The sequence below is a fragment of the Cyrtonyx montezumae genome, unplaced genomic scaffold, assembly GCF_038088225.1.
Source record: "Cyrtonyx montezumae isolate F1298 unplaced genomic scaffold, pur_monq_1.0 scaffold_3, whole genome shotgun sequence".
NCBI classification, from domain to species: Eukaryota; Metazoa; Chordata; class Aves; order Galliformes; family Odontophoridae; genus Cyrtonyx; species Cyrtonyx montezumae.
This window is the reverse complement of record NW_027072034.1, coordinates 111,995,352-112,022,561: the sequence shown is the minus strand read 5'-3', so window position 1 is coordinate 112,022,561 and position 27,210 is coordinate 111,995,352. Positions and strand designations below refer to the sequence as shown.

The window sequence follows — 27,210 nt, the reverse complement described above, 5'->3', positions numbered from 1 at the left end:
CAGGTGGGCACGCACTGCGCATGCGCTGGAGCTGGCAGGCTCGTGTCCTTTTAAAGGACACGCAGCTCTCCCACGAGGCGGAAGTCGTCTGCGCTCCTACCGGAAGTGGCTTCGCTTGACAGCAAAAGGGCTACTTCCGGTACGATGGTTGGCTTCCGGCTTCATTCATTTTGCTCTCTATGCCCTCTTCCTGGAGCGGGGTGGCGCTCTGCACTTCCGACTTCCGGCGCTCTATGGTGCAGCCGGCGGTGCGGCGGCGCTCTAGAGGCTTCTGAGCGCTCTCGATGGGCCGGTGGCGGCCCCGCTGAGGAGCGGCGGGGGCCCCGCCATGGAGGCTGAGACGCTGGAAGCGCGCATCAGTGAGTGCTGGTGGGGGCGGGGGTTGGGGGGGGCCGCCTCGCTCATAGTGCCCTTCTGTCGCCCGCAGACAAGGCCACCAACCCGCTGAACAAGGAGCTGGACTGGGATGGTATCAATGCGTTCTGCGAGCAGCTCAATAAGGAGCTGGAGGGGTGAGTGGGCCTCAGGCCTCCAGATCTGATGCTTTGTCGGTGACTTCAGCTTGTGACGTGCTCTCCTGCGCCATATAGCAGCGCTGGTGCGGGGCCTTTCAGCAATCACCATGCAGCTTTCCTCTCCCTCCAGCCCTCCACTCGCCACAAGGCTCCTTGCCCACAAGATCCAGTCCCCGCAGGAATGGGAGGCCATCCAGGCCCTCACGGTAAGGCAGCACGTGTTGGAGGGCTGTAGGAGTGTCCCACTAAGAGCTCATGGTGCTCTGGGAAAGCCCTGACACGCAGGGTGGGAGAGAGGTGGCTGTGGCAGCACCCCATGAAGGGTGGCAAGTGGGGAAGACCCCCCTCCTTAGGGAGGAGCATGGGAATCGTTGGGAAGTTTTTTGTTTCTCTTACCATGTTGTGGATCTGTGAACTGTGGGGTTTGTGAGCTCTCTGCCACAGGATGGCTCTACTGTGCTAAGGGTGTCTCCTTCCATGGTGCTCAGAGGGCTGGAGACAGGCTGAGGGAGCTGGGTTTCTTCAACCTGGAGAAGAGAATGCTCCAGGGAGACCTCATTGTGGCCTTCCAATACTTGGTGGGAGCTCGTAAGCAAGAGGGGGACTGACTTTTTTCATGATCTAATCGTGATAGAACAATGATGAATGACTTTAAACTAAAAAAAAAAATGGGAAGTTTAGTTTAGATAATAAGTGGAAAATCTTCATTTGGAGGGTGGTGAGGCAGTGGGACAGGTTGTCCAAGGTACCTGTGGATGCATCATACCTGTGGTGCTGTAAGGAGAGCCCCAGGCTCTGTGCCTGGTGAGGGGAAGCCAAATGTTGACCCAGCTCACAGGCTCATCCTCTCTCAGGTGTTGGAGTCCTGCATGAAGAGCTGCGGCAAGCGCTTCCACGATGAGGTGGGCAAGTTCCGTTTCCTCAACGAGCTCATCAAGGTGGTGTCACCAAAGGTGGGTCCCAGGGGATCCTCTTGGAGGTGATCATGGTGGAAGGAGGGATTTGGGATAAAGTGGCGGTGGATCAGAGCGGCCAGAGATCTTCTGGGATGTGGAGAAAACAGGACAATGCTGAGAAGAAATTTAATCCATGTTCCTGTTGAGTTTTCCAGTGGGAAGCTTTCACCCTCTGCTCCAGGCTGACTCTTTTTGCAGGAAGCTGAGAGCCAGCTAGACCTGGTGCAACCAGCACTTGTGAGGCTTCTGAGCCTATCTGTGTGCCTGGAGTCACCTTCACTGCATTTCTTCGGGCCTTTTCTGTGCTCAGGAGCCTCGCTCAGCTTTGAAACTGTGATTCTGCCTCTCTAGGGTATCTCAGCCTGTTTGAGACACTGAGGGCAAGCTCAGGCCTGGGCAGCACTCTGGCAAGTCCATCTGAAGGACCAGGTCCTTACCTGCTCCTCTGCTGATGCTGCTGTTTCTGCAGCAACACACATGGGGCATGCTGCTCCATTCAGCCAGGGCAGTCAGCTCACGATGCCAGCAAGGATGGAGTTAAGGGAACACAGACTAAATATAACTAAGGAGAACCGGAGGCTGTCAGTCACTGCTTGTGATCTGTGCTGATGAATATCTGAATATCCAGGGACTGTAACAGTAGCATTCTGCAGTCGTCTTGCTGGGGTGATCTGGAGGATGTCATCTGCTTTAGGCCACTGGCGGTACATTCACTGGTTTTACTACCAGCACCCAGCAGACCCATGTCATAAGGGTGAAGGGTGAATGCACAGTCCTGGGAAAGCTGCATCCAGCAGTGAGGTGTTTATGGCTTGCCAGCTTACTGTAAAGAGTGTCAGGCACTCTGTGATGCAGAGTGCAGTTGAGGGAGCGCTGTGCCCTGCCCTAGGAACTGTCACCCACAGCATTTCACTTCCCAGTCCTGCTGTTTGAAGGGCTGCCTTTCCCAGCAGCTTCTGATAGCAGTATGCTTTCCTTCGCAAAGTGATGAAGACTCTCCTGAGCAGTTCCACCAATCCCTGGATGTTGCCAAGGGGCTGTTGGCTCAGCATTTCTCCCACCTCCTGTAGTGGAAACCAAGCACAGGACATGTTGCAAGGGCCTCGTGAGCTTTCCTGCTTGCTTCCTCTTTCCTCCTCTTTGTGCCGTTGGGAACTGTCTCACTTCTAGGGGAGGAGAGGAGGGAAACAGGCCAGGCTTGCAACAGCTCAGGTCAGCTTCAAGTCACTTCTTCTCTCTGTCTGTAGTATCTTGGCAGCCGGACATCAGAAAAAGTGAAGTCAAAGATCCTGGAGCTGATGTACAGCTGGACATTGGGGCTGCCTCATGAGGTGAAGATCTTGGAGGCCTATCAGATGTTGAAGAAACAAGGTGAGAGGCAGTAGACTGAAAGGGGGAGGTGGATAGAAGGTTTAATTTTATTCTTTACTCATCCAGGCAATATCTAAAACAGGCTTTGCCTGCCCTGTGCTCAGACCCAGGCATCCATAGATCTGCCAGGCTCCATAGAAAGGGCTGGTGATGGGTGCTTTGGGGATCCGAGGTGGGCAGAGGTAGTTGCTGGAGGTGTGAAGTGCTTGATGGGTTGGAGAATATTGCTTGTTCCCTACAGGAGGTGGTGCACTGGAATGGATTGGTGCTGAAAGGATACAAGTGCTTTGGTAGTACGGAGACAGGACAGTGTCAAAGGGGGGCAGTGCTTGCATAACAACACAGTTTAAGAGATGGCAGGGATGGCAGGAGCAGACCCTAATCCCCTTCATTCCAGCTAGGCTTGATGAGCTCTTATAGAATTGAGCTAGATGGTAATGTGAGTCCCCTAGGGTGCAAGGCCTTCTGACATCTCTGTTGGTCTCAACTGCAGGTATTGTGAAATGTGACCCAAAACTGCCCGATGATGCTCCTTTTCCACCACCTCCTCCTCGGCCCAAAAACATCATTTTTGATGATGAAGAGAAATCAAAGGTAAGAGGTCTATGCAAGTAAAGAGCAGAGGGCGACATCTTCTCTGCTCTGAGGTCTCTGTACTCCAGAGTTGAAGATCCAGAAAGAATCAAGGCGCCTGCTCTGCACACTGCAGAAAATGCATCAAAGGAATGGGCCTACTGCAAAATCATGACATAGGAAACAGCTTAAGGTGGAGCATGTGGGTCTGTTTGACCTTTGGAGCTTTTAACTGTGGGATGGTGCAATGGGTGACGTGCTGACATTAGCCCAGCAGGTTCTGAGAGGTTTGCTTTGCTCTTTCCAGGCTCCAGAGTAATCTGGCAGTAAGGTTTAAGTAAATCCCAGCCTCAGATGCTGTTGTTAACTTTTCCCCACTCGCACCACTGCAGTCTGCTTATTGCCCAGCTACTTGTATCTTTCTGAATTCATCCTGTATTGCCTTTCCATCAGTCACAACACCGTTCAAACAAACCTCTGACATGTTTAAGCAAGTATTAGGCTTCTCTGTGTCTTTCATCAGTAGAGATGTGATGTCAGTTTGCTGCAGGTTACGTATTCTGTTTCTGTGGGTCACAAATGGGGAATTGTAGATGTCTTGAAGGATTGTTCACTGCCTATGGAGTGGGAGAGAATATGGTTGGTCTCCTTTGCCAATTACTCTTGCAAAAGGAGTGTGTGAGGAGATAGGAGACCATCACAATCCTGTGGCATCTATCTGTCGCAGTGTTCATGTAGCTGTGCTCTCCATTGTGCATAACAGGCAGTCAGGGTCAGGCTTTGAATGCAGGGGACTTCTGCAGAAAGACCTCTCTTACACAACCAGACCCACAGTGGGGAAACAAAGACAAGTTGTACTTCTCTCCCTGGTCTCTGATGGGCAGGGCATCTCCACCAGCTCTAGTACTGCAAGAGCAGTGCCAGCTGCCACCCCTCAGCTTGGGCTCAGCTGTTCCTTGTCTCTTGCAGATACTGGCTCGTCTCCTGAAAAGTTCCCATCCTGAGGACCTTCGGGCTGCCAACAAGCTCATCAAGGAGATGGTTCAGGAGGTATGCCAAGGATAAAAGGGGCAGGGAGCCATGGCCTAGGTGGCAGTGCTTGGTACCAAGGGGGCAGTGGGTCACTTATTCAGCAGCAGCACCAAAGAGTCCTTTGTATGACTTGTGCCATCCTTTGGTTACTTTGGAGAAATGACTTTGGGTGGAGCTACTGTAGCACAAGATCTGTGGTGGTTCTGGCTCTGTCTGGCAAGTGCTGGTGCAGAAATAACCTGGGGTTTTCCCACTGGAGTGGAATCTCTTCTTGGGGGCAGAATTGCTGTGACTAAGTGAGGGAGTTAGTGTGTTGGCTGGCCCAGCCTTCCTTCCTCCTCAGATTGCTGACAAGCAAAGACATCTTTCCCCGTGCTTTTCCCCTCCAGGACCAGAAACGCATGGAAAAGATCTCCAAGAGAGTGAATGCCATTGAGGAAGTGAACAACAATGTGAAGCTGCTGACAGAAATGGTGACAAACTACAGCAAGGGGGAAACAACAGAGAGCAATGAGGACCTGATGAAGGTGAGGAGAAACTATCCCAGTGTCCTCCCTGGGTTTAGCAGAGACAAATGACTGTTGTTTTTTTTTTTTCTTTTTCTCCTGTGTTCCTCCTGTCTATTTGTACATTATCTGAACATCCTGCTGCTCATCTCAGTGCCCCTTTTCTCCCCCAGGAGCTGTATCAGCGCTGTGAGCGCATGAGACCCATGCTTTTCCGGCTTGCCAGTGACACAGAAGACAACGATGAAGCTTTGGGTAAGCAGACCTGGCCTTTCTCCTTCTGTCTGCTTCTCACTCCATCCTTTTAGGCAGCCCAAGCACCATCTGTTAGAAGCCTGCCGTGCTTGGAGTGGCTGCTCTCTGTGGGATGGTTATTCTAAAGGTCGGCACTAGATGGGGGCAGATGACTGCAGTCAGCAGCGTTCATTCACTTTGCTGTAGAAAGAAAGTTTATGTTTGTCTTACTGGAGCTGTCGATGTATTTTGATGCAGTTTGCAGCAACAGAGGCAGAAGTGCTGCCTGTAGTGGGCTACCATCAGCCCCTTGGGCCTTGCTTTGAAGGAATAGACTGAGATGGGTATAAAAGTCACTTTCTTTCTTTACTGTTTTAAATCTTACCAACCTCTTCCATTTCAGCGGAGATCCTGCAAGCCAATGACAACCTGACACAGGTGATCAATCTCTACAAGCAGCTTGTATGGGGAGAAGAGGTCAACGGGGAGATGGTGGCTGGTCCCCTTCGAGGTGAGGAGATTTGGAGAGATCAAGCACAGAGGCCCTACTGCTGATTTCTTCTGGTGTAAGAAAAGATTGAGACAAGTGGAACCAGGGATACCTGCAGGATGTCAGAGATGGGCTGATGAGATAAGGGAATGGCTTGTGGAAATGTCTGTTGCATGAAAGGAGGGAAGTGGAATAGAGAACAAATGAGGATTTCATTCACCCTGGTGTGAGGAAGGATGAGAACTGCATCTCAGCACTGAGACAGAAACTGTATCCCAATCCTTCTTACTTCATGTTTACTTTGCAGGCAGCACCTCCGCGCTTCTGGATCTGTCAGGACTGGAGCTCCCAGCAGCAGGGCCTTCCTACCCAGCCTTGCCCACTCTTTCAGGTGGCTCAGCAGCCCCTGTGCCTGACCAAGCTGGCTCTGTTTCCCTGCTGGATGATGAACTCATGTCCTTAGGTGAGAAGACCAGAGCAAAAGCTTCCCATTACATCCTTCATCATGAAGAGCGTGAGTGGTGGTTCTTGTGGCAGGAGCATGAATGAGGGAGAGCTCTGGGAGCGGTGAATCATGAAAAACCAAGACATCACCCTCAACTTTAGAGCAAGGGAAAAGGCAGGAAAAGCCCTGGCTTGATTCTGAACTTTAATCCCATAGTGTTTTTCTGACAAGCCAGAGAACCTACAGGGGATGTACCTTCTGATTTGCTCTGGATAAACTGACCTGTCAGGTAAATCAAGACTGACAGGACATCCATCAGCAGGTGGCATCACAAGGGCAGATCACCTCCAGCTCTTCATGTGACATCAACTGCAAAGTGTAAACACATTAACAATATACACACAGGGATTTCTAGAGCTGTTCAAATGCAAGTTGCAAGTCTTGTGAGGTGCCAGTCCTAGAAAGCTTTAGAGTTCTATTTTTCCCAGCAAAGTGTCCTCTCCTAGGATAGGTGCTTTGAGTACAAGTGTGAAGTAGATGAAGCAGGTGAAAATGAGATCTGTTGCAATGGAAACAAAACTCAGAGTGAGGAACTCTGAGCAGAAAAAAAACATCCTCCCTGCTCCTTCCTGTGTAAGGATGGAGGCCTGAGATGGGGGATCATGTTGGTAACTCTGCCCTACTGTTTGTGTCCTTCCTGACCAGAGGCATCTGTTACACATGCTTCATTCAGGCCCTTTAAGTGTCCTTACCCGCTTGGCAGGTTGGCTCCATTTTTGCTTTTACTCCTGGCAGGCCTGAACGATCCAGCACCACATCCTGCCCAGGCTGGTGACAGCAGTGGCTGGAACAGCTTCCAGGTAATATGCTGAGAGCCAGATAAGCTGGTGGGGTGGGTGGTGGAAGGAACAAAAGGAGTGGGTGTAAGGAAGTGTCTCAGCTCTGATTGTTGGTGTTGATAAGGAACCCTGCTGGGTTGGGGGCTTCTCCTGTGCACTCTTTCTGCAGTCATCAGATAGCAATGAGCTCAACATCGCCCCTGTTGTGGCAGCAGCACCAGTCAAAGCAGATGCAGGCACATCCTCCCCCAAACCTACTTTCACAAGTGGCCTGGATGACTTGGACCTCCTGGGCAAGACTCTGCTGCAACAGTCTCTGCCTCCAGAGTCCCAACAAGTGCGATGGTAAGTAGGATCAGAGCAGTCTTACATCTCTGCCCATCCTTTCCATTTCTGAAGTGCTGGACATAGACATTTCAGAGTCTTGTGACGCTCCTTGCTCTCTTCTTTCCCTCTCTAAATCTACAGGGAGAAGCAGCAGCCACCTCCCCGGCTGACTCTGAGGGATCTTCAGAACCGGAGCAGCTCTGGCACCACAGCTCAAAACTCCAGTATTCTGCCTGTGCTCCAGAGCGTTTCCCCTAACCCCCCACTGCCCCTGAACTCAGAGCTGCCTGCCCCTGCTGCACTTCCAAAAGTTGCCACCACGCCACCAGGAAGCACTTCAGTCCCACCACAGCCTCCTGCCTCCACGCTGCCCCCAGAGATCTCACTGGCCAACATCACTGTGCCTCTGGAGTCAATCAAACCCAGTGAGCTGGGATGAAAGCATGGGAAGGGGGAAATGAGCTGATTGGAATCTCACCACACAAACTTGGGGGGGGGGGGTGGAAATACCGGACAGGGTACAAAGAGAGTGCACAAATTGAAGAATGTGAGAGAGCTTGCCTGTTGGATTTCAGGGAGGTTGTATCTCTTGCTTGTGTGGAGTGTGGCTGATAGGAAGGATTGCCAGTTCCTTTCTGGCTGACTACCGCCTGTCCCTGCCTTTCCCACAGGCAGCATCCTTCCTGTGACGGTGTATGATCAGCATGGCTTTCGCATCCTCTTCCACTTTGCTAAGGATGCCCTTCCTGAGAGGCCTGATGTGCTGGTGGTGGTGATTTCTATGCTTAGCACGGCCCCGCAGCCCATCCGTAACATTCTTTTTCAGTCTGCTGTCCCCAAGGTAAGGCAGCTACCAGGGCTTGGTTCTGCAGACAGTTCCTGTGACATTCTCCCTTTGCAGGAGAAGTAGGGTGGGTGGGGGGGAAGAGCTCTGTGGGGCAGGACCCAACACAGTATTGCTTTTTGATGGGAAAGTGGAAGCTGCCCATATATCTGACATTGAGGGACACTGCAGCTACAGGCAGTGATGTGGGATGCTCTTTTTTTCTCCCTAGGTGATGAAGGTGAAATTACAGCCGCCCTCAGGCACAGAGCTGCCTGCGTTCAACCCTATTGTCCATCCCAGTGCCATCACACAAGTCCTGCTGCTTGCTAACCCACAGAAGGTAACAGCACCATCCCTTGGTGCCTAAGTGAAACCCTGATCCCCTCTGCCTGAAACAGACTGAACTTTCCATATTGCCTGTGCTCTGTGCAGCTTTCTAGAGGCCTGAATGCTTTGTCCTTTGTGTTTTCCTTCCCTCCTGACTGCTTCTCTTTTCTCCCCTACCTCTAGGAAAAAGTGAGGCTACAATACAAGCTGACCTTCACCATGGGAGAGCAAACTTACAATGAAATGGGGGATGTGGACCAGTTTCCCCCACCGGAGTCCTGGGGCAACCTCTAGGGCCGCACGTTGTAGGCACTACACTTGGAAGCCAGCCCTGTGGGGCTGGGGCAGCCTGAGGAGATGGGGAGGGTGGGTGGGGGGCTGCTGCTCATGCTCAATTCTCCAATCGGCCGGGCGAGTGCCAGAGGGAGCGTGCCTCCAGGATGAGAGCAGACACCAGGAGATGTTCATCCCACAAGAGTAGGAGTGCAGCCAGGCTTCTTGGGGGTGAACAGTTGCCTTCCCTGCTCTTCCAAAGGCACCCCTCCCTCTCTAGTTTGTTCAGCATCTCTTCTAACACTGCTTTCCCCCTCTAGCTGCAGTGGGAAGCAAGGATGGGGAGCTTTTAACAGCCTCAGCCTGAGGCAAAGCCTAGCAAAGGAAGATCTCTTCCCTTATCTGTCCCCTCTTCCCCAACCCTTCAGCTGCTTCGTGCTCTGCATTGTTCTCTCATGTTAGCAGCTGCTGAGCTGTGGGGGCATCCTTCCTTACCCCAATCTTGGAGCTGGGCCGTAATGGTTCCCTGTGTGATGGGATGACCCTAGAACTGAAGCAGGACTTAGGTGTCTCCCCAGCACCAGAGAGCAGGCAGCAATTTTTGCTTTGGGGAGCCGGGGAGATCTTCCCGTACCCCCCTCTTTCCAACTGCAGGCAGAGCTGTTGCTGAGAGGTGGGCTCTGGGAAGGGCTCGCTCTGTGCTTCCCCATCTGCTTTAGTTCTGTCTCCTTGGCTTCTGAGCACTGAACTCCTATAAGGAGGAAGCGCACATCTTCCCACAATGCTTTACTGCAGCAAGCATTTGGGACTGCGGCTGGAACATCACCTGTTTGTCCTTGCCCCTCGCAGGGCTGATACAATTCAAAAGGGGCCTTCAAGGGGCTGAATCCTTTCTCCTTGCGGCTGGGGAGGTGAGAGGTTGGGAGTTGGGCTCAGAGCATCGCCAGGGGGCACCACGAAGCTCTGCACTGCGGGGACGGGGGTACAGCCGTGCCTTGCTCCCCTTTGCCCAGAGGGGGCTGGATTCAGCCCCCTGATCACTGTGACATTAGAGTGAGGATCTGCAAGTGTGGAGGAGACCAGGGGGTGGTATGTCTTAGGCAGTCCATGTTGTGATGGGACTTGTGACCATAGGAGCTGCTTCCTGTCGCTAAGCTAGTTTGAGCTGGGTCTTAGGGGCAAACTCTGCGTTAGCTTTCCAGAGGTAGAAGGCAACCTGCACGTGATGGACATGAGTGAGGTGCTTTGTGTTTTCTGCTTAGGGGCAGTGAAGGTGGGAACTGTGTGCAGAAGTGTGGCAGAGGAGAGGGGGAAGCAAGGTCTTTATGCTGAGGTTCTGCTGTGTCTTACTTCCCTTTCTGGTCTCTTTTCAGGGTTTTGTATAGGTTGGGGTTTTTGTTTTGTTGTTTTTTTTTTTCTTTGCAGATCTTGTTTGGTTCTTGAACAGACTTGTATATATTTTCAGTGCAAATTCTGTAAATGGAAGAAAACAAACAAAAAAAATTACAAACGCCCGGCGCGACAAATCTGCTGTATTTATGGGAAATAAAGAACTCTTTCCTGATGCTGTGCCTTCTGAGTGCATTTTCCCCTGACTGCACTGAGAAGTTGTTGGCCCTGACTGGGGCAGTTGTCAGCTGCCATCCTGCCATAGCTCCTGTTGGGCCTCGCTCCTCTGATCTCATTGATAAATGAGCACGGGGAGTGAATGGTGGGAGTCCCCCAGCTGCTCTCAATTCCTGTTTGAGAGCAGGCCCCATCAACGCTGCGAGCTGTGCTCTGCTTCCTTCTCTCTGGGGCAAGCAGTGGGCAGGGCCCCGTGCCCCCCCAGCTCACGGGGAGCTGCTCCCAAGCTGCAGGGCTGCTTGCAGGCTGGTGGCTTTGCAGCAACGCTTCCTCTTCCCTGAGGCTGCTGATCGGAAGCAGCTCTATTAGGGCGGTTTTGGTGCAGAGCTGGGGGTTGGTTGCTGGGAGTCAGGCGTGGGTAGCCACTCGGTTGAAGGTTTAGAACAAAATGATGCTCAGGCAATGCTTCCTTGCTTGGTTGTCATCCCCCTCTTAGAATCACAGAATCATTAAAGTTGGAAAAAATCTCTTAGATCATCTAGTCCAACCGTCCACCTACCACTACTGCCCACTAAGCCAAGTGCCTTGGGAACAGAGGATCCAGCATCGCTTCTCCTGCACCCTCCAGCAAGGAAGATCAGAGCCCAGCAGCCCCAGTCTTTGGGGCACAGCTACAGTGACCACTTCCCATCTCTGCTCAGATGCCGGTTCCACGTAGCTCAGCCTCTGCTTTTAGTGCCAGAAGAGGAAAGTCCCAGCTGCAGGTAGCTAGAGATAAGGCAAGCTCTGCATCATGCAGAGTGGGAGCAAAGTCGGTGGGGGAATACTTTTAGCAAAAAAATGGTCGCACTGTTGTGGCTTAAGCTGAGTGCAGCTCTGCAGATTGAGTGACACTAAGGATGGAAACGTGAAGCTTGTGGTCACCATGCAAGGGCAGCAGGGGAAGGGGGAAGGGATGACATCTGCAGAGAGGTGCCAAAGAGGTGCTAGGATGACCAGGGTGTGTATGACCCCAAAGTGCCCCCCCACACACACCACAGCTGGTGGTAAATACAGCAAGGTGGGTGAGAAACAGAACACGGACCTCCCACTCGGGCTCGGCAGCAGTGTGTGCCTGTCCTGCCTTGTTATGTGTTTGCTGCAATAATATTTCCCCTTTAAGGCTGGGCTTAAGTTATTTATACTTCGTGGGGTGGTGACAGGAACACAGTGAAGAGCAGAGCCCTGAACCGCACTTACCTGATCCGCAGCCAGGAAGAAAGCTCAGAAAAAGAGAGGGACCGTGAGAGAGAGCCCAAGGGAGGGGAAGAGAAAGCAGGCAGGGCATCCCCGGGGAGGGACAGGGGAGGGAACAGACCTGCAAACAGAGAAAGAGGGAACCAGGGAAGAAGGAAGGAGCAAAGAGGGAGAGGTGCTCGGGGAACGGCAGCTCTGCAGAGCAGAAGGGCCGTGGGCATCCCATGTGAAGAGTCACCGAGGGGTGCTGAGCTTCATCTCTCAAGATGATGAAGAGGCAGTTCAATCGGATGCGGCAGCAATTGTCCCATCCCAACGCCACGAGCCGGTAAGGACCTCCCTAATTCCAGGGTCGGTGAGCTGGGAGGGAGCAGGACATGGGGCCTGGGGCTTGAGCACCAGGCTGGATTGGACAGCCTGGTGGCCAGGGAAGAGGGAAAATGTGGGAGATGGACTTAAAGCATCTTCAGCTTAAGCTGAGAGGCTGGGGGTACCAGTTCCCCAGTGGTGCAGGGTAGTGGGACAGCACCTTGGTGCTACTCACCAGGGATGTGCTCTCCAGCCTGGCTGCCTGTGGAGGCTGGCTTCCCCAGGACATGAGGGCAGTGTGCCGGGTCTCCCCAGCCACACGCACTGGGCTGTGCAGTGCCCAAGAGGAGCTGGGACTCGCTCTCTCCATTGAGATGGGTGCCTGGTGGCCAGCAGTGTGGACACCCTCTGGGAGAACCAGTGGAGGACTTCCAGCTTCAAATGTATTTCTACAGCCCAGTCTCACTTCCACCCAGGTCTGGGCCCTCCCTTCCCAGCCCCCTCACTCTGTTTCCTGCAGCCACCTCTGCACAGAACACACAGCCCTGGGAGGCTGATGGAGACCAGGTCCATCAGGGACCTTCAGCCACAACAGCAGAGCTGCAACCTGTTGCCCTTCTTGTATTTGCCAGTCCAAACTAAATTTACTCTCCCACCTCTCTACCCTGGAGGAGAGCTTTTCCATCTCCGTGCTGAATGTGCCTCCATTTCGCTCAAGGCTGGGTGTGCAGGAGGTCCTAAACAGCTCAAACAGCTCGTGCAGCCCCAGAGAGCAATTCACACACCGCAGAGCCTCTCCTCCACGGGGCCACGATCTCATGTGACTTTGGCTGCCTTCAAGACAACCGCCCCCGTTTCCTGCAGCTCGTCCCATGTCAGTTCTTGCAGGAGCTGAAAACAGAAACATGAAGTGGCTGGGCAGGGGGATAAAGCAGCGGCAGAGGAGGTTCCAGGGAGTAGCAAAGACATGGGTCCACTAAGCAAAGTTTCCCCTTTGAGAGGAGTCACAGAGTTTTGGTGGCCCTGGGCGTTGGGTTTTAAACTGGGTTTTGCTCAGTATTTGCTGCAAACCAGAAGCTTCCTTTGCAAGATTTGCTCAGACTACTTGCTTGCAAAACCAACCAGAAAGCTGCCTTTATTTACACCCTGCTGGGGGCTGGTGTCGGGCCTGACCACAGAGTTATCATTGCTCCAGCCCTGATAGCACCTCAACTTCCAGCCATCTGCCCAGCAAATGCAGATGCCCACAGGGCTCCAGCAAGAGCTGCTTTGGATTGACCCTCAGGGAAGAGGCAGTCAGGGGAGAAAGCTTTGCCCCCAAACTTGTCACCAGAGCAGTGGCCCTGTCCCATTGGGATATTCTGAACTGGGTGCTTTGAGCTGGAAGCCTAGTCTGATGAGGGGACACCTGACAGGGAGACACCCAAAGCTCAGTCTGCTGGTGCTCTCCTGGTCTTGCTCTACCTGCAGCCCCAGGTAGGGACGGTCCAGGCCATAACCAGCATCTCCTACTGGGATCTCAAAGAGAGGAGGGTGAGAAGCAGGAAGAAGACCACCCGTTTCTTCTCATGGCTTGTTCTTCTCCCTCCTCAGAGCCCAAGAAGCAACTGAGTTCCTGACAGAAGATCTGCTGCAGGTGAGGCGAGTGCCAGCTTGCACCCGCACAACATGCCCCATCCCTACCTGCAATCCTCCCCACTGGCACCTCCTTGTCACGGGGCTGGGACACTCCCACTTTCTGGAAGGCAGCTCCAGGGCCAATGCAGCGGCTTCGGCACAGCACTGGCAGATCCTGCACGTCTGTGTCAGCAAGCACTGCTCCAACATGCCCCCCCTGCCACAAAGAAGGGCTCACCAGTGCCACCTTTCCACCCCCCAGATTGAGCAGAGGATCGAGCCAGCCAAGCGAGCGGCTCACAGCGTGTCCAAGCGGCTCCAGGCCTGTCTGCAGGGGCACTACGGCACTGAAATGGACAAGAGAGTGGTGAGTGTCCCCTGGACACCTTCTCAGCCATCACAAACCTGGGGCCAAAGTGCTTCTTGAGTCCTAGACAACATCTTTGCAAAGCCCTAACCCTTTCCTGAACTCCTGTGGCGAGGAGCAGCACAGTGCAGCTGGGCACGGGTACACCACTGGTTCCTCTTCCTTGGTTTGAATCTGCCATCTCCTTCCCAGGTGGTGCTCACCAGTTCCTGTCTGGAAAGCAAGTCCTGTGCATTCCCCAGCCCTCCCCATGATATTGCAGACCCTTTCTTCTCCTAGCTTGGCTTAATTATTCTTGAAGTTAGATTCCACCATACACTTGAAGCCATGGCAGGGCTGAGCTTAGTAGCATCCTCCATCAGTCCCACAGTCCTCCGCTGATTTGGAGAAGGCTGGAGAACTTTTAACCAGTTATTTTAGCCAACTGCATCCTGGCTTTGGCCAAAGGGACATCCAGAGAATTGTTCCTCTGGCCTCAGGGCCAATAGGGAGCTGGACCAGAAGGAGATATGGGGAACCAGTGCAGGTTTAGGAGGCCGGCTGTCCCTTGTCCATGGTGGTATGTCTCAGCGAGGGAGCACATCAGCTCATCATCTCTTTTCCCAAACCTATGGCTCTGTGCAGAAGAAGCTACCCTTGATGTCTCTGTCTGCAACGATGGCTGAGAGCTTCAAGGAACTGGACACAGAGTCCAGCCTTGGGTAAGTGCCAGTGGGAGAAAGTCAACAAAAACCTGGCTGAGCTGCTGCCTGGGCTCTGAGGCTTCCACTTCCAAGCCAAGCTGTCAAACCCTGTCCTGAGAGTGGGGATGAGGGGACAGCCTCCAAGCACAGAAGCGGGACAGGGGCTAGCTCTGGGTCCCCACGAGTACCAGGTATGGTAAGGGATGTTGGGTTGGAAGCTGCTGGCGTGGCTCCAGCCTGTGGTCGTTTCACCCCTCTCCCCTTTTCAGGAGAGCCCTGGAGATGGGCTGCTGCATACAGAGTTTGCTGGCCAAGATCCTGGCTGAGTTTGAGATCGCTGTAGAGCGTGACATCCTGCAGCCACTCAACAAGCTCAGCGAGGTAGCCATGGCCAACCCTCAGCTCCAGTTCAATCTCCAAACCTTTGCCACTCACCCTGGCCCCTCTCTTCCAGGAGGAGCTTCCCATCATCCTGAAGCGCAAGAAAACCCTCCAGAAGCTGATTTCTGACTGGAATGCTATCAAGAGCCGGTATGGAGCACAGTGCGGCCACGAGAGGCCAAGTGGTTTGGGGAAGAGGGACAGACAACTGCCCTCTGCTAATATGAGGAGTGAAGCTTCCAGGGACAGGAGTGAAGCCAGAGAGGCAGTAATTTGTCTCCAACACCCTTCTCCACATTCATAGCATCACAGAATCATAGAGCCATTAAGGTTGGAAAAGATCACTAGGATCATCTAGTCCAACCACGAAGCCATCCCCACCATACCCACTGATTGTGTCCACATCCACAAGGTTCTTGAACACCTCCAGGGAAAGTGACTCCACCACTTCCCTGGGCAGCCTGTGCCACTGCAGCACCACTCTGAGGAATTATCTTTTGCTAATTTCACTGTTTTTTCTTAATATTCCACCCTGTGTGCCCACTGATGAGGCTGTGGGCATTGTTTCTTCCCTTCCACCTCAAAGGCTGAACCAAGCTGCCAAGAGTTCCAGTAACAGCGCTGGAGCTGGAGCTGGCCCAGGAGCATCTTCTGCTGCCAACAAACTGGAGATCCTGAAGGAAGAGGAGGAGGAGGTGAAGAGGAAGGTGGAACAATGCAAGGTGAGAACATCATTCACTCTCCTGCTTGGGGCAGCTCCAGGGCTGGAGACCTGCTCTTCTCCATCAGCTCCACCCAAGGTGACACCCACACCGAGAGCAAGTCAGCTAGCACAGCCTACAAACAGCATACAGCTCCCTTGCAGTGAGGAAATTGGGAAATGCCCCAAGCCTGACGATGAACAACAGTAAAGGATTTGAAGCATAAGCTGTTGCAGAGAGGAGGCTCTAGAGGTGCAGCAGGGAGATCATGGGGTGGTCCCAGGCTGAGACCCAGCTGAACCAGGGTCTGCGCTGGCTGACAGGGGACTGACTCCCATCATCTTTCTAGACCTCCATGTTGTTTGTCTTTGAGAGCCCTGTGCCTTGTTTGTCAGAGCCTACAATAGCTGGGAGGCCCTCTTCTGAAGTTCTAGGGCCTGGTGGTAGGGCACATCACTGCTATGGCCTAAACACAAGAGACAGGGGTGAGGAAGGGTCCCCACTAGGCCCCAGGCTGCCCTCCCATTCCCTTCCATGAATAAGGGGCTTTTTGAATGGATCCACTCTCCCTCGGGTGCCAGGAAGGAGGGAGAAGGATGCTCTTCTTGGTGTCTTCTTTCCCAGGATGAGTACATGGCTGACCTCTACCACTTCTCCACCAAAGAGGACAGCTATGCCAGCTACTTCATCAGAGTAAGTTCTCTTCTTAGCATGTGAATTGTCTCCTGGGGTACGTCCAGCTTTGTCTCCATTTGCAACAAGCCAGAGCAGAGAGCCCCATGCACTAGGAGATGCCTCCAAATAGAGCAGTTGTCTCAGTTCACCCCCTCTCTAATTTGTCTTCCATGTACCACTATAGACACGGTCCCACAGATCCAGGGGACTTCCCTTGCAGTTCCTCCTGCAGCATCTTTGCTTTCCTTGGTGCTCTCTTCTTATGAGTGCAGTGTCCTGGGGATGGGTCTCTGGAGAGGACACAGTGCCAAGCTGAGCGCTGGCTGTTTGTCCCCTGTCTGGCAGCTGCTGGAAATCCAAGCCCAATACCACCGGCAGTCCCTGGAATCTCTGGACTCGGCTCTGGCAGAGCTGAAGGAGAGCCACAGCCAGAAAGGTACCCAACCACTTGCAAGACAGCATAGGGATGGCTGTATGCACAGCCAGCAAGGCTTTGAAAGGCAGCTTCTTTTCCCCGTACCTGCTGCTGCCTCTCAACATGGGCTGGTGGGCACTGCCTCCACCAAGCTAACCCCAGCTTTGGAGTGAGATGCCACCACAGTTGAATGCCACTGGGACCCCAGTCCCTAAAAACATTTTCCTGTCTCTCCCAGAGCCCTCCTTCACCACAGAAACGCCAGTGCTAGGGTACTACGGTGTGCCCCTGCAGACACATCTCAAGAGCTTGGGCCGAGAGATTGCTGTGCCTATCGAGGCCTGTGTCATGATGCTGCTGGCCTCAGGCATGAAGGAGGAGGTAGGCAGCCCTCACCATCCTACACCCCCTAAAAACATTCCACAGCACCCTGCATCCCTTCACTCCATCCCCAGGGACTCTTCCGGCTGGCAGCAGGAGCCTCAGTGCTGAGGAAGCTGAAGAGCAGCTTGGCCAGCGGCTCTAATGCGCTGGAAGAGTTTTACTCAGACCCCCATGCTGTGGCCGGTGGGTGCTGCTGACATGGGGCAGGGATATAGGGGCAGGTCTGCTCTGCTGTCCCCCCGCCTCCATCACCTCCCACTCCCCATCAGGTGCATTGAAATCCTACCTGCGGGAGCTGCCTGAGCCTCTGATGACCTTCAAGCTCTACAATGAATGGATCAAAGTGGCCAGGTGGGTCAGGGCTTGCAAGCCCAACAGCCCCACAGCTGTTTGGCCTCTCGCTTCGGGGCTGTGAGTAGTGGAGAAGATCCAGCAGTGCCCATCATGAGCATCATCAGCCCTTCTACCTCATAGACCAAGTCCATCTTTGTCCTGCAAAGTGGTCTGAGCTCTCTTTCTTCTCTCTCCTGCAGCTTAAAGGATGCTGACGACCGTGTACAGAGCCTGACAGACACCTGCAGCCGCCTGCCCCAATACAGCTACAACAATTTGAGGTGTTTCTGTGGGGTGGGGCTCCTTGGATCCCATACATTTACCAGGGGCAGCCATTCCCTTACTGAAGGTGCACTCATTGCCTCCTTGTCCTCCTTTTACCCTGCAGGTATCTGATCAAGTTTTTAGCCAAGCTGGCAGAACACCAACACGTGAATAAAATGACTCCAAGCAACATTGCTATCGTGCTGGGCCCCAACCTGCTGTGGCCAGAGCAGAGCACAGGGTGAGGTCTGACTGGGTTGCAGGTTTTCTGGAGAGACTGAGGTCTTTGGTTGGACAGTCCCTCTTTTGGGGGCTTTACCCCTCAAGAATTAACATAAAATTAGTTAATTCCCACAAGTCCTTCCCTGATGGCTCCCTCACCTCTGCCTCTCAGAGATCCTGTGCAACTGGACTTGGCCTCAGTCTCCTCCATCCAGGTGGTGGGCGTTGTGGAAGCCCTCATCCAGAATGCAGACATACTCTTCCCTGGAGGTAGGCCTTCGCTCTGTCTTTCCATCTCTGGGGACCATAGCTGAGGGTGAAGGAAACACAGGAAAAGCACCACAAATAGCAGCAGAATGGATGAAGAGAATCCCAGGCTGCCACAGTTCCCTGCTGTGGAGTCTCCTGGGGCACAGGAGATGCTCTTTGTCTAGCATGCATGCAGCAAACCCTTCTTGGCCTTTCTCCACACACAGAGATAGATTTCAACGTCTCAGGGATGTTCACGCTGCCTGCGGACGTCATACTCAATGAGGCCGCCCCAGTAAATGAGCTGCCCCCCAAATCCCCCCCAGCCTGCTCCCCATCTCCCCTGGATGAAGAGGCGTAAGTCTGGCAGGAGCACAGGGCTCCTGACCTCCATCCCACCCCACCCCACAGGCTGCAAGGCCAGGATCACTGTGCCCTGTGGTGCTGGCTCTAACCATCATCTGAACAACTCAATTGTCCCCTTCTCTTCCAGCTCAAATGACTCCGAGTTGAGCCCCCAGCCGCTTACCCCAGTGATGACCAAGCCACCCCCTGAAGCTGCAGTGCTGCCAGCTCCAACACCAGCCAGTGACACCACCCGCAAAGGTTAGGACATGGAGGCACAATGCCTGGGAGGTGCCTACAGGGCAGACACCTCCACCTTCTCCAGTTTATCCTTAAAAGTTCTGCATGAATGTGCAGAAGTATTTTCTTTACGGTGAGGGTGATGGAGCACTGGCACAGGCTGCACAGGGGGGTTGTACAGTCTCCTTCTCTGGAGATATTCAAGACCCACCTGGATGCCTACCTGTGTGACCTGGTGTAGGGAGCCTGCTTTGGCAGGGGAGTTGGACTCAATGATTTCTAGAGGTCCCTTCCAATCCCTATGATTCTACGATTCTGTGATTCTTATCTCACTGTGTCCCACAAGATGGAGTAAGAGGGCCACCACATGGGAGAAGAAGGGTGTCAATCCATCCCCTTGTTTTTTGTTCTCCATCCCCAGCCAAGGCGGGACTCTGGGTTGGGAAGCACTCTGTTCAAAGCACATGTCTCACTGCTAATTGAAAAGGGTGGGAAAAGACCCAAAAAAAGTGTGATATGTTGTCAGACCTCCACAGGGCTCCACTGTTAGGTAGGCAAGGTGTGCCTTGTCCCACACCTGAGACCCACACCATGACCCCTCTGCTCTCTCTCCAGCCAAGCGCCCGGCTCCGTCCCGACCCGCAGGGCCACCACCCGTAGCCCAAGCCCGGAGCACAGTTCCCGAGCACACAGCCAGCCCCAAGGCCCGGCCACGACGGCTGGGCGCTCCCTCCATCCCTCCACCGCTGCCCCCACAGCCTGCTCCACGTCACAGCCGTGAATCCCTCACATCCCCGGGGCCAAACACTGCCAACGCTCCGGACTGCACCGCACGTGAGGGTCCGGCAGAAGCACAGACCCCCATGGCTGCATCAACAGCAGTGGAGAACGACTGAGCCAAGCGCGAGGCTGCCCTCAGCTCCCGCTCCTTCTCCATCCGCCGCCATCAGCCTTCCTCCAGGGCCCCCATCCCTGCCGGTCCCCCCTCGCCCCCCAGGCTTTCATCCTCCGCATGGGAGGGAAGGGAAGGACGCTGTGGTATTTCGGCTGCGGGTGAGAAATGCTTCAGCGGGCCGAGCCGTGTCCTGGCGCGGCACAGCAGGGCTGCAGGTGGGCGCGCAGCCGCCATTTTGCCCTAACGTCGCCCGGGAACGTGTGCGGCCGGTTCCCTTGGGAAAGGATTTTGTTTTCTAAAATATACGCATGCCCGCGCACGCACGTGGACACGTCCGTAGCTGTACGTCAAACTACGCCGGCCGCGAGACGCGAGCAGCCGGGCTGCGGCGGCTGCTCCAGAGCGGCGCCCTTGGCCAATCAGCCAGCGCGCCCAGCTCCGTCCCGCCTCCTCGCCTCCATTCTAGGCAGCCGATAGGACGGCGTGGCTGTCGCTTCTCCCGCCGCTCCACCGCGCAGGCGATAGGTCAGCGCCGCCGTCACTCTTCCCCCTCCCCGCCTCCCATTGGCGGAACAGCGCCGGGGGGCGGCACCGACCGGCGTCGGGGCGGGGCGCGGCGCGGCGGCGGCCGTTGTCGGCGGCATGGCGAGCTGCCGGCGGCTGAGCGGCGCGGCGCTGCGGGAGGTGCTGGGCTCGGCGCAGGGGCTGCTCTTCGACTGCGACGGTGTGCTGTGGGCGGGGGAGTCCGCCGTGCCCGGCGCCCCGGAGCTGCTGGAGCGGCTGCAGCGCAGCGGCAAGGCCGCGCTCTTCGTCAGCAACAACAGCCGGCGCTCGGTGGCCGAGCTGGAGCTGCGCTTCAGCCGCTTGGGCTTCCGCGGCGTCCGCGCCGAGCACGTCTTCAGCTCCGCTCTCTGCTCCGCTCTGTTCCTCCGCCAGCGCCTGCTCAGCGGAGGGGCGGGAGGCGGCGGCGCGATGGGCCGCGTCTTCGTGCTGGGCGGAGAGGGGCTGCGGGGCGAGGTGCGGGACGCCGGGCTGCGGCTGGTGGGAGAGGGCGAGCAGGGAGACGTGCAGGTGCACGCCGTGCTGGTGGGCTACGACGACCAGTTCACCTTCGCCAAGCTGGCCCAGGCTTGCGCCTACCTGCGCGACCCACGCTGCTTGCTGGTCGCCACCGACCCCGATCCGTGGCACCCGCTGAGCGACGGGCAGCGCACCCCTGGTGAGCCCCTGCACCGTCCCGTGGTGGCGAGGGGCTTCTGAGGGGCTGGGGTTGTGTCCTCTGCAGGAGAGGAGCTCGGGGTGGACGTCGTGCGGTGACCTGAAAGGTGGTTGAGGTGAGGTGAGGTGGGGGGGTCGGCTTTATCTGCCAGGGAATGGCCTCAGGTTGCACCGGGGGAGGTTGAGGTTGGCTATGAGGGGAGATTTATTTGCTGAAAGAGTGATGCTGCAGTGGCACAGGCTGCCCAGAGAGGTGGTGGGGTCACCGTCCCTGGAGGTGCTCCAGAACCACGTGGATGTGGCACTGAAGGACGTGGTCAGTGGGCATGGGCTGATGGTTGGACCAGGTGATCCTAGTGGTCCTTTCCAACCCTAATAATTCTGTGACTGGTGCTGAGCTACCCAGCTCATGGCTGTGGTGTGGTGGGATTGGCTATTGGCTTGGCTATCAGAAAGTTGGACAAGATTCCCTTAGCAACAGGGCTGGTGGAATTGCTGTCATGCTTTTCTGGGCTTATTAGTTGACAGCTGACTAAATATAAGGCAGCAGCGTGCCCAGGTGGACAAGAAGACCAATATCATCCAGATTTATACCAGTAATAGTGCAGCCGGCAGGAGCAAGGAGGTGACCATCCCTCTGTGCCCAGTGCTATGCTCAGTTCTGGGCCCCTCACTACAGAAAAGACATGGAGGCCCTGGAGCGTGTCCAGAGAAGGGCAGCGGAGCTGTGAGGGGTCTGCAGCACAAATCTGATGGGGAGCAGCTGAGGGAACTGGTGTTCTTTGGTATGGAAAAGAAGAGGTTCACAGGAGACCTCATAGTTCTCTACAAAGACCAGAAAGGAGGTTGTGGTGAGGTGAGAGTCGGCCTCTTCTCCCAGGTAATAGTGATAGGACAAGAGGGAATGCCCTCAAGAAGCACCAGGGGAGGTTCAGGTTGGATATGAGGAAAATTTCTTCTCATAAAGAGCAGTGCTGCAGTGGCACAGGCTGCACAGGGAGGTGATGGAGTCACTGCCCCTGGAGGTGCTCAAGAACCCCAGGTGGTTGCCACACTGAGGAATGTGGTCACGGGACATGGTGGGGATGGCCTGGTGGCTGGACTAGGTGATCTTAGAGGTCTTTGCAGCCTTAATGATTCTATGACAGGACTCTCACTTGAGCTGCCTGCAGCTACACCTTTTTCTTCTTCTTCCCCCCTCACAGGGACTGGCAGTCTCACAGCTGCAGTGGAAACAGCTTCGGGTCGCAAGGCATTGGTGGTGGGGAAGCCCAACACCTACATGTTTGATTGCATCGTGGAGCGTTTCGGTGTCGACCCGTCCCGTACCCTCATGGTGGGAGACCGTCTGGAGACAGATATCCTCTTTGGCAAGAACTGCGGCCTCTCCACCATCCTCACGCTGACGGGTGTGTCCCGCCTGGAAGAGGCACTGGCCTACATGGCCAGTGACAGTGCTGCTGCCAAGGATATGGTGCCCAATTACTACGTGGACAGCATTGCAGACTTGATACCAGGCTTGGATGAGTAGTGGTCTTTATGTGCAAGGGTGGAGGGGTCAGGTTCCTCATCCCAGATCAGTGTCCATTTTCTCTCTCACCACCCTTTTCCCTCACTTCCTGGTTTCACATTCCAGTACACTTCTCTGGGGACAGGAGGAGAGGGGGGCAGGGTTCAAGTTGTTTCCTTTCTGCTCAGAGCCACCCATGACAAACGGAGTCCTTTTCTCCCTCATGTGCCAGTACCAGCATCTCTGGGAGAGAGCTGGGGGCCTCGAGGGTGACATGGAGGTCAGAGCAGTGTTTCGGTGTGTGGCCTCTCCTGCTGCAGGGGTTAGGGAACAGTTGTCTTACTGTTTTTCTCTTAGACAACCAGTGGCGGCCTTTTACTGCTGTCCCTTTGCTCTGTAACTCTTGATGTCTGAGCTGCATCCCTGCAGTCCTTATGGTAATCCCCTCCTCACGAGGGGAGTGGCTGGGGTTATCACCCACCCGTTCTCCATCAGTGCCAGGATGTGTGGAAGAAGCATTCTGAAGTGGTGAATGAAAGCATCTCTGCCTCCCATGAGCGAATGAGAGCATCACCTCATCTCTTGTCTTCTCTCTGCTGTTCCTTAGAAGTGTTTCCCTACCACCCCCTGCCCTAACTTGCTCAAAAGCTATGCCAGTGTTTGTTGGAAAAGACTGCAGAAAGGTAAGAGAGGCTGTCCTTGTCCCTTTTTTTGTGCCAAACAACTCAAACAAGCTGTGACTGCACGTGGTCTGTGGTTGTACCTTGTTTCCAAGTACCTTTTCTGAAGGGGCTTGTGAGAGAGGGCTCCTAAACCACAGAAGCACAGCAGGAGTGAACTTTATGACTCCCCTGCTTCCCCTCTTCAGTGGATTTTGCCATGGTGTGGTGAGAGAAAAGGGCTGATGGGGGTCCCTGCTCCAGCTGCTGAGGTGTGGGGGTACAGTGTTGCTCTTGTTACTGCTGTGAATGTTGCAGCCCTCAAAACCATTCCTTGCTGCTTGGTCTTTCTATGTTTTGTTGGTTTTTTTTTTAATTTATTTATTATACTAACTTATTTATTGTTAAAATATTGTATTATTTGTATAAATTATGCTTACTGTTTGCGCCGAGGGGACGGGACAGTTTCTTTGGGCCTCCCTTACTGTCCATGTCCTATGTTGATGTTCTTACACTCACCGTGTTTCTGGATATAATAAAGCGTGAGCATAGGCTGGAAATGGCCTCCTTTCTTCTTCTGCATTCCTACCAAGATGAGAATGGCTTGGCTGTCTCTGAGCCCTTGAAGATCTCATCTGATGAGGGCATGGAAGACCTCACTCATAAGTAAGTTTGTTTAACCTCACTCATAAGGTGAAGTTTGTTTTGACCTCACTCATAAGTAAGTTACTGCTGATGCAGCAAAACTGGATGCAACTTAGTGGGATAATTCCTTGTCCTCAGTGTCTTTTTTCCTCCCCCCACAAATCTTAGGGAACAATCCTCCAAAAATAAAAGAACATCCAAAGAGTTCTCTGAAGCCTCCCTGTCATCTTAGTTGGACCCCTTTGTATGTGTTTGTCTCTCCCTTTTGTGTCTCCCGTCTCCAATTAGATGTCCAGAGGAATGGTACTTAACAAGCTCCTGATCAGTGCTTATATCCCCAACCAAAGCAAGACCCCATGTGCTTGCCAGCTCTGCTTGCTTAGACAGCCACCCAAGACAAGGGCTGCCTTTAGCCACTAGGCTGTTCTTGCCTGAATGGGGCTGAGGGCTGCAATATAGGGATCCATCAGACCTGCCAGACTGGTTTTCTTTGGCTTCCTTCTGCTACTATCACTCCTGTGCATAATGAAAGTGAGCATGAGTGGATCCTATTAGAAAGCAGATGCCCTCCCAGATCCTAGCAGATGTCCTAGAGGGATGGTGAGCTCTCCATCCAAGCCCTTCATATGTCCATTCACCTTGAGCTAAAACCTCTGATGCTAAGGGATCTTTAGGTGTGCTATTGAAACTGATATAAACGATGACTTTTTGCTTGGGTAGATTCATCTCTTGGTGTCTAATGAAACTGCACAGTTGCCACAGATAACATGTCTATGAAGCTGTGGAAACGTGTTGGAGGATGGGGTGGATGGAAGCTTGTTTTGGTGTTCTATAGAAAACATTTAATTCCTCTCCTTCAGAAAACTGCACCATCCTTTCCTGCTGTGTAGTGAGGACAAGAGCGCAGTGAGGCATGTGGCAGCTGTTTGTTACCCGTGGAGCCCCAAATTCCTTGTGTAATTGTGGTAACTGTGACAACTGCAGGCTGGTGATGCTGGCAGCAAGCTGCAAAGCATTGCCTGCTCTGGGTAAGTCCAAAGGAGAGGCCTGCATCCGTTTGTCTGAGCATAATGATTTGAAGGCAGGCCTCCAAGGAGGAGAATCCACAGCCTCTGGGCAGCGTGTGCTGCTGCTCCACCACCCTCACAGTGAATAACGTTTCCTGATGTTGAGAGGGAGCCTTCCGTGTTCCAATTTGTGCCCGTTGCCTCTTGTCCTGGCACTGGGCATCACTGGAAACTATTACCCTTTCTTGCTCCAAGGGCACATTGCTGACTCATTTTTAGCTTGGTGTCTGCCAGGACCCTCCGCTCCTTTTCTGCCAAGCTGCTTTCCATGCTTGCCCATGAGCAGGACTTCTCATTTCCACTTGTTAATGATGCTTGTCATCCCATTTCCCCAGCCTCTGTAGGTCCCTCTGGATGGCAGCACAACCCTCCTGTGTGTGAGCTGCTCCTCCCTGTTCTGTGTCAGCTGCAAATTTGTTGAGCATGTGCTCTGCCCCATCATCTTGATCATTCATGTTGTTATAAACTGGACTGGGCCCAGTACTGATCCCTGGGGCGCAGCACTGGTTACTTCTAGTAACTAGTGGACTTCTTGCCACTGATCACCACTCTCTAGACTCATCCATTCAACTAGTTTTTGACCCACCTCACTATCTCCTCATCCAACCTGTACACTTCAACTCCTCCTCCATGAGGATCTTACAGGAGACAATGTCAACGGCCACACTGATGTTTAGAAAGACAATATCCATGCTCTCCCACCACCTACCAAGCCGCTTATTTTATCATACAAGTATATCCACAGTAGAAAGACAACAAATCAGTCTAAAGATACTAATCAGTGACAGATGCCTTTAATATGAGGAACTAATAATCACAGGCTGGGATGTTGTTAGTGTTCAGCCACATGAGATGGTAAGAGAAAGAGAAGGATCTGGAAGGTGTTGGGACTGGCAGGATAGAGAAGATTTGTTGCATGGGAAAGTTCCTTTGGAGCCAAGACAGGCTCATGATCCCAGGAGCTCGCTCGATACTTGCCCAACCTGCAGTGAGAGTGCCCCTTTGCCAAGGCAGGCACCTCGGCACCACCCTGTACCACAGCAGCCGTCACGGGGAGGAGGAGGAGGTGGTGGCAAGAGGCAGCAGCCTGTTTCTGCCTGCCCTGGGGAGGCAGCCAGAATCTGCTCTTCCTCCAGCACTGCGGTGGGGTGCCTCCTCTGCTGTGTGCTTTGCCACTCCTTACACAAGGTGTGGTCCCCTCCTCTCCATCCTTCTCAGGTACCCCCTTACCATCTGCATGCCATCTGTTCCTTCCCTAGTGGTTCTGACCAAAGCAAGCTTGCCAAGCAGCCCAAGACTTGCATGGCTGTTGTTAGGCTTTGCCTTGGAACTGTGAACAAATAAATGTGTGCTCATGGTAGACAGGCTATTTTGGTTCTCCAGACAATCCCTGCAAGACGCTGAGCAGCTGAACCAGTTGAGAGCAATTAAAAGCCACTAATAACCCTGCCAGCTCAGAGAGTTCTATCAGACTTAGTTTCAGCGAACCACTGCAGCCAAGCACTGGCAGCTCTGCAAGGCTTGAGGATGGAGACAAGGGAGGTGATGCAGAACATAGACCCAGATCACTTGCTGATCCTGCCTTAACATCCTTTGGCCTAATGCATTGAGGCTGCTGATTCAGCTGACTGTGAGCGGAGCCCAGGATTAGTATGAAGCAATGCCAGGCCTTGGTGGTACACAGTTTCAGAGGTGGATGTATGAGGCACTGTGCTCCCATCTGTAACCAGGGAATGATGTGTCTGCACAGCCTGGGTCACCTGGACACTGTCATGTCTCATGGGATAGGTTGGCCGTACACCTCCAGCAGAGAACTCAGGCTGTGTTTTGGCTCACTGCCTTGTAATCCACCACAGGAAATCTCATGAGCTGCATTCCCTCAGCAGTTTCAGGGGTGAGAGGCCTTGCATCATGGAGCACTGCCACACTGACTCCCATTTGGCCACAGGTTAGCCCTCAAGCCAGCATTGCTGGAAACCTTGCTGCTGGTGCAAGGTTTTGAGCTGCCTTCTACTCTACTGTTACTTCTACCTGTATGGACAGCCTGATGTTACTTGGAAGATGGTCAGGAGAACTCTCCAAAAGTAGTCTTTCACACTCCCAAAGCCACTTGCTGCTCTCTGGTGTCAAAGGATCATAGAATGGCTTAGATTGAAGGGGAACTTAAAGCCCACCCAGTCCCACCTTGCGCCGTGGGCAAGGCTGCCAACCCACCAGCTCAGGCTGCCCAACCTGGCCTTGAACCTCCAGGGATGGGGTACCCACAACTTCTCTGGGCAGGCTGTCCCAGTTCCTCACAGCCTTCTGAGTGAAAGATTTCCTCCTAATGCCTAACCTAAATCTCCACTCTTATAGTTGTCTTTCTCCTTTCTATTGCAGCTATTGGCAACAGCTGCCTGTTGGTTCCTTGTACAAACGGGGTCTGATCCGTGAACCCCTGCCACTATCCACTCCACCAGGTACCAGTTCATATCTTTTAAGATACCCAGAGGCCTCAGTTTTGGGAATGCATTTA

General features: G+C 53.7%; 3 protein-coding genes across 4 annotated transcripts; all 3 read left to right on the top strand.

The window, feature by feature from the left end:
* The first annotated feature begins 217 nt into the window (after nucleotides 1-217).
* On the top strand, nucleotides 218-10,278 carry GGA1 (golgi associated, gamma adaptin ear containing, ARF binding protein 1). Its single transcript, XM_065743006.1, has 17 exons — nucleotides 218-359; nucleotides 428-512; nucleotides 646-721; nucleotides 1,370-1,468; nucleotides 2,719-2,842; nucleotides 3,336-3,436; nucleotides 4,385-4,465; nucleotides 4,837-4,974; nucleotides 5,127-5,208; nucleotides 5,591-5,698; nucleotides 5,985-6,140; nucleotides 6,918-6,982; nucleotides 7,131-7,306; nucleotides 7,430-7,713; nucleotides 7,960-8,129; nucleotides 8,344-8,454; nucleotides 8,625-10,278. Exons 1-17 carry the CDS (start codon nucleotides 329-331, stop codon nucleotides 8,733-8,735), a joined length of 1,998 nt encoding a protein of 665 aa, XP_065599078.1. The 5' UTR covers nucleotides 218-328; the 3' UTR covers nucleotides 8,736-10,278.
* A 1,202-nt stretch (nucleotides 10,279-11,480) lies between these two features.
* SH3BP1 (SH3 domain binding protein 1) lies at nucleotides 11,481-19,708 on the top strand. 2 transcript variants are annotated; one of them, XM_065743018.1, is made up of 18 exons: nucleotides 11,481-11,844; nucleotides 13,419-13,461; nucleotides 13,705-13,809; nucleotides 14,434-14,510; nucleotides 14,762-14,873; nucleotides 14,947-15,023; nucleotides 15,460-15,595; nucleotides 16,199-16,267; nucleotides 16,595-16,685; nucleotides 16,903-17,045; nucleotides 17,120-17,231; nucleotides 17,318-17,399; nucleotides 17,582-17,662; nucleotides 17,770-17,886; nucleotides 18,040-18,137; nucleotides 18,344-18,473; nucleotides 18,610-18,722; nucleotides 19,317-19,708. In XM_065743018.1, exons 1-18 carry the CDS (start codon nucleotides 11,783-11,785, stop codon nucleotides 19,595-19,597), a joined length of 1,929 nt encoding a protein of 642 aa, XP_065599090.1. In that variant the 5' UTR covers nucleotides 11,481-11,782; the 3' UTR covers nucleotides 19,598-19,708. The 2 variants fall into 2 exon arrangements, with proteins under 2 accessions (XP_065599090.1, XP_065599091.1); XM_065743019.1 differs by lacking the exon at nucleotides 13,419-13,461.
* Nucleotides 19,709-20,238: 530 nt separating this feature from the next.
* Nucleotides 20,239-23,650, top strand: PDXP (pyridoxal phosphatase). Its single transcript, XM_065743022.1, has 2 exons — nucleotides 20,239-20,815; nucleotides 22,020-23,650. Exons 1-2 carry the CDS (start codon nucleotides 20,239-20,241, stop codon nucleotides 22,343-22,345), a joined length of 903 nt encoding a protein of 300 aa, XP_065599094.1. The 3' UTR covers nucleotides 22,346-23,650.
* Nucleotides 23,651-27,210: the final 3,560 nt, after the last annotated feature.